Source organism: Meleagris gallopavo, chromosome 11 (genome assembly GCF_000146605.3).
Source record: "Meleagris gallopavo isolate NT-WF06-2002-E0010 breed Aviagen turkey brand Nicholas breeding stock chromosome 11, Turkey_5.1, whole genome shotgun sequence".
NCBI lineage: Eukaryota > Metazoa > Chordata > Aves > Galliformes > Phasianidae > Meleagris > Meleagris gallopavo.
In genome coordinates this window covers 2,310,522-2,312,873 of record NC_015021.2, presented here as the reverse complement: position 1 = coordinate 2,312,873, position 2,352 = coordinate 2,310,522, and the positions used below count along the sequence as shown (strand labels likewise).

The 2,352-nt window shown below is 55.9% G+C and overlaps 1 protein-coding gene across 1 annotated transcript in view; it reads left to right on the top strand.

Moving 5' to 3' along the window:
- Window positions 1-2,352, top strand: part of ZIC4 (Zic family member 4) — an 8,273-nt gene that overhangs the window by 5,447 nt on the left and 474 nt on the right. Inside the window, exon 3 of the mRNA XM_031555065.1 lies at window positions 1,765-2,346. Within this exon, the coding sequence (XP_031410925.1) occupies window positions 1,765-2,346 (582 nt within the window). The remainder of the gene's footprint in view (window positions 1-1,764; window positions 2,347-2,352) is intronic.

Sequence of the window (2,352 nt, the reverse complement as noted above, 5' to 3'; positions counted from 1 at the left end):
AGAAGTTGGTAAATACCTTAATCCACTCCCGGAGACGGGGGATTATGCCACAATTTCCGAACAGAGGACGGTTTTGCGCAGCTACAAGTGGGGGGGTAACATGGCGGGTTGGGTCCTGCGCTTTCCCGTCGCCCGGAGAACTCTCTGAGCGTCCGCATCGCCGCACCTCTGTGCCCGGGCCGCCCTGGGAGGACCGCACCGTGTCCTCTTCCCTGCGGGTGGGGTTTCCACGTAAGAAAACCCTCTCTCGGGAAAGGAATACAGCTCGGCTGGCTCCTCTTTACCGAGGCGTTCCGAGAATGCAACCCGGGCGGCTGCGGAAGCTCTGCCCTCTCTCCGCTGCTCTCTGACTGCACGAGGGCTGCTCGGCGCCTCTCTCACGGGGTTAAGCGAAGTTTAACGTTTTGCAACTCCGGAGGAAGCAGAACGCGCCGCAGCCGCCTTTACCTGATTGTAACTCACGTTGCACAACCGAAGCGCTTATGAGGATGGCTTTCCCTGGGGCCCCCTAACTTACTGCTTGCTTGTACTACACTAATATCCTTGATTTGTTGTCTCAACGTAGATGCTGAAGGTCAAATTGTTGCCTTACGTGAAGCTGTAATTAGATTATATGCGTGCGTGCATATGCACCGCTGTATACCGACAGCATTTGGTTACGGACCCACATCAATTTCTTCGAGACCTTAATTTTAACCTCTCCCCCTTCTCCCCGATGCCAGGTGTTTACCAATCCTCTGTGCAAATGTTAGCGGACACCGTCAGTGGGTATTCCGGAGGAAAGGACACGCTCGAAGCGCGGAGCCGTGAGCCTTTTCCCACCCACCTTGCATAAAGTGCATTCATGTGAAATATTTGGAATGCTTTCCTTTATGTGACCGTGCTCAAAGCCAGCGCGAGGTGGGCTGCACCCCTCCGAAATTCGATCGTGACGATCCGCGAGGGGATAAAAACCGCCAACAAATTAAAAACCCGAAGCCCGGAGCTTTTACAAATGTGCCGGGTCCCTTCCGCCACACACGCCATGATGGGAGCACAGGGGCTTTGTTTGTACTTGACGATTAGGGTTCGGCTGCACATCTCGTGGTGTCTCCCTAGCCCCGATACTTTTTTGCTTACGGGGATGAGGTTGTTTTTTTTTTTTTCCCACCCGGAGCTGCAGGACCTGAGCGTTCCTTGCCAAGCTGGGTTTGCAGTGTGCCATTGTCAGTGACAATAACGCAGTCGTCATTTCAGCCCGAAGCTCTCCGTGGCACGTTTCCTGGAAAGCTGCCTGTATATCGTGTACCGTGCCCGGTCTGCACCATCCCAACTTACGCATGACTTTGGCATCACAATTATATTTCTGTTCTGCTTAACGTCACTTATCATATTACCCGACAAATTAATCCCGATTGCGATTCCTTCCATGACTGAGTAGGTTCAAATGAAAAGAGAATGCTACCCCAGACAGAGCCGTGCCCTGGCCTACTCTTTCTCCTGCTGAATCCCTCTCGTTTCGCCCACACCATCGATGTCTTTTAGAAAGATTTTGTGCTTTGCCCTACTGTGTCAGCGACTGGGGAATGGGGAGGGGAGGGGGGATGCGGATCTTCCGCGGGATCGTAATCAGTGCGAGAAAGGAGTGCATGGGATGTGATCTGGTGAGGTGATGAATAATATTTCCATGTGCACCTCCGGGAGTGTGAGAAATGTATTTAACGTAAAAACGCTTCCAGAGATAAATCACTGCCCGCTCTTTCTGCAGGACACCGGGGTCCGTAGGGACAGCGTGCATTGTTTACCCAGAACGAACACTTCGCCTCGAAGTTTTCCTTATCTGGGGGCTTTGTCTTGCGCACAAAACCCCACGTTGACACCGAGGGCAGGGGCGGGAAGAGCGGCCTCGGGCCGAGCGCTCCCGCTGCGGGGCCGGATGGGCAAGAGGAGAGCGCGACTGGGAAGGGCCGGGGCCGGCGGGACCCGAGAGGAGCGGCCCCGGGGGAGACGTGCAGGGCCGAAGAGGGTGAAAGCGGGGTCGGGGTGCGGGGGCTGCCCGGAGGCCCCGGTGCTAACGGCTGTGCTCTCCCTTTGCCACCCGTAGGGGAGAAGCCGTTCAAATGTGAATTCGAGGGCTGCGACAGACGCTTCGCCAACAGCAGCGACAGGAAGAAGCACTCTCACGTCCACACCAGCGACAAGCCCTACAACTGCAAAGTGAGAGGCTGCGACAAGTCCTACACCCACCCCAGCTCCCTGAGAAAACACATGAAAGTGCACTGCAAATCCCCTCCTCCCAGCTCCGGCTACGAGTCCTCCACGCCCTCCTTGGTGTCCCCCTCCTCGGACTCCGGCCGGGATCCCCCCGCCTCG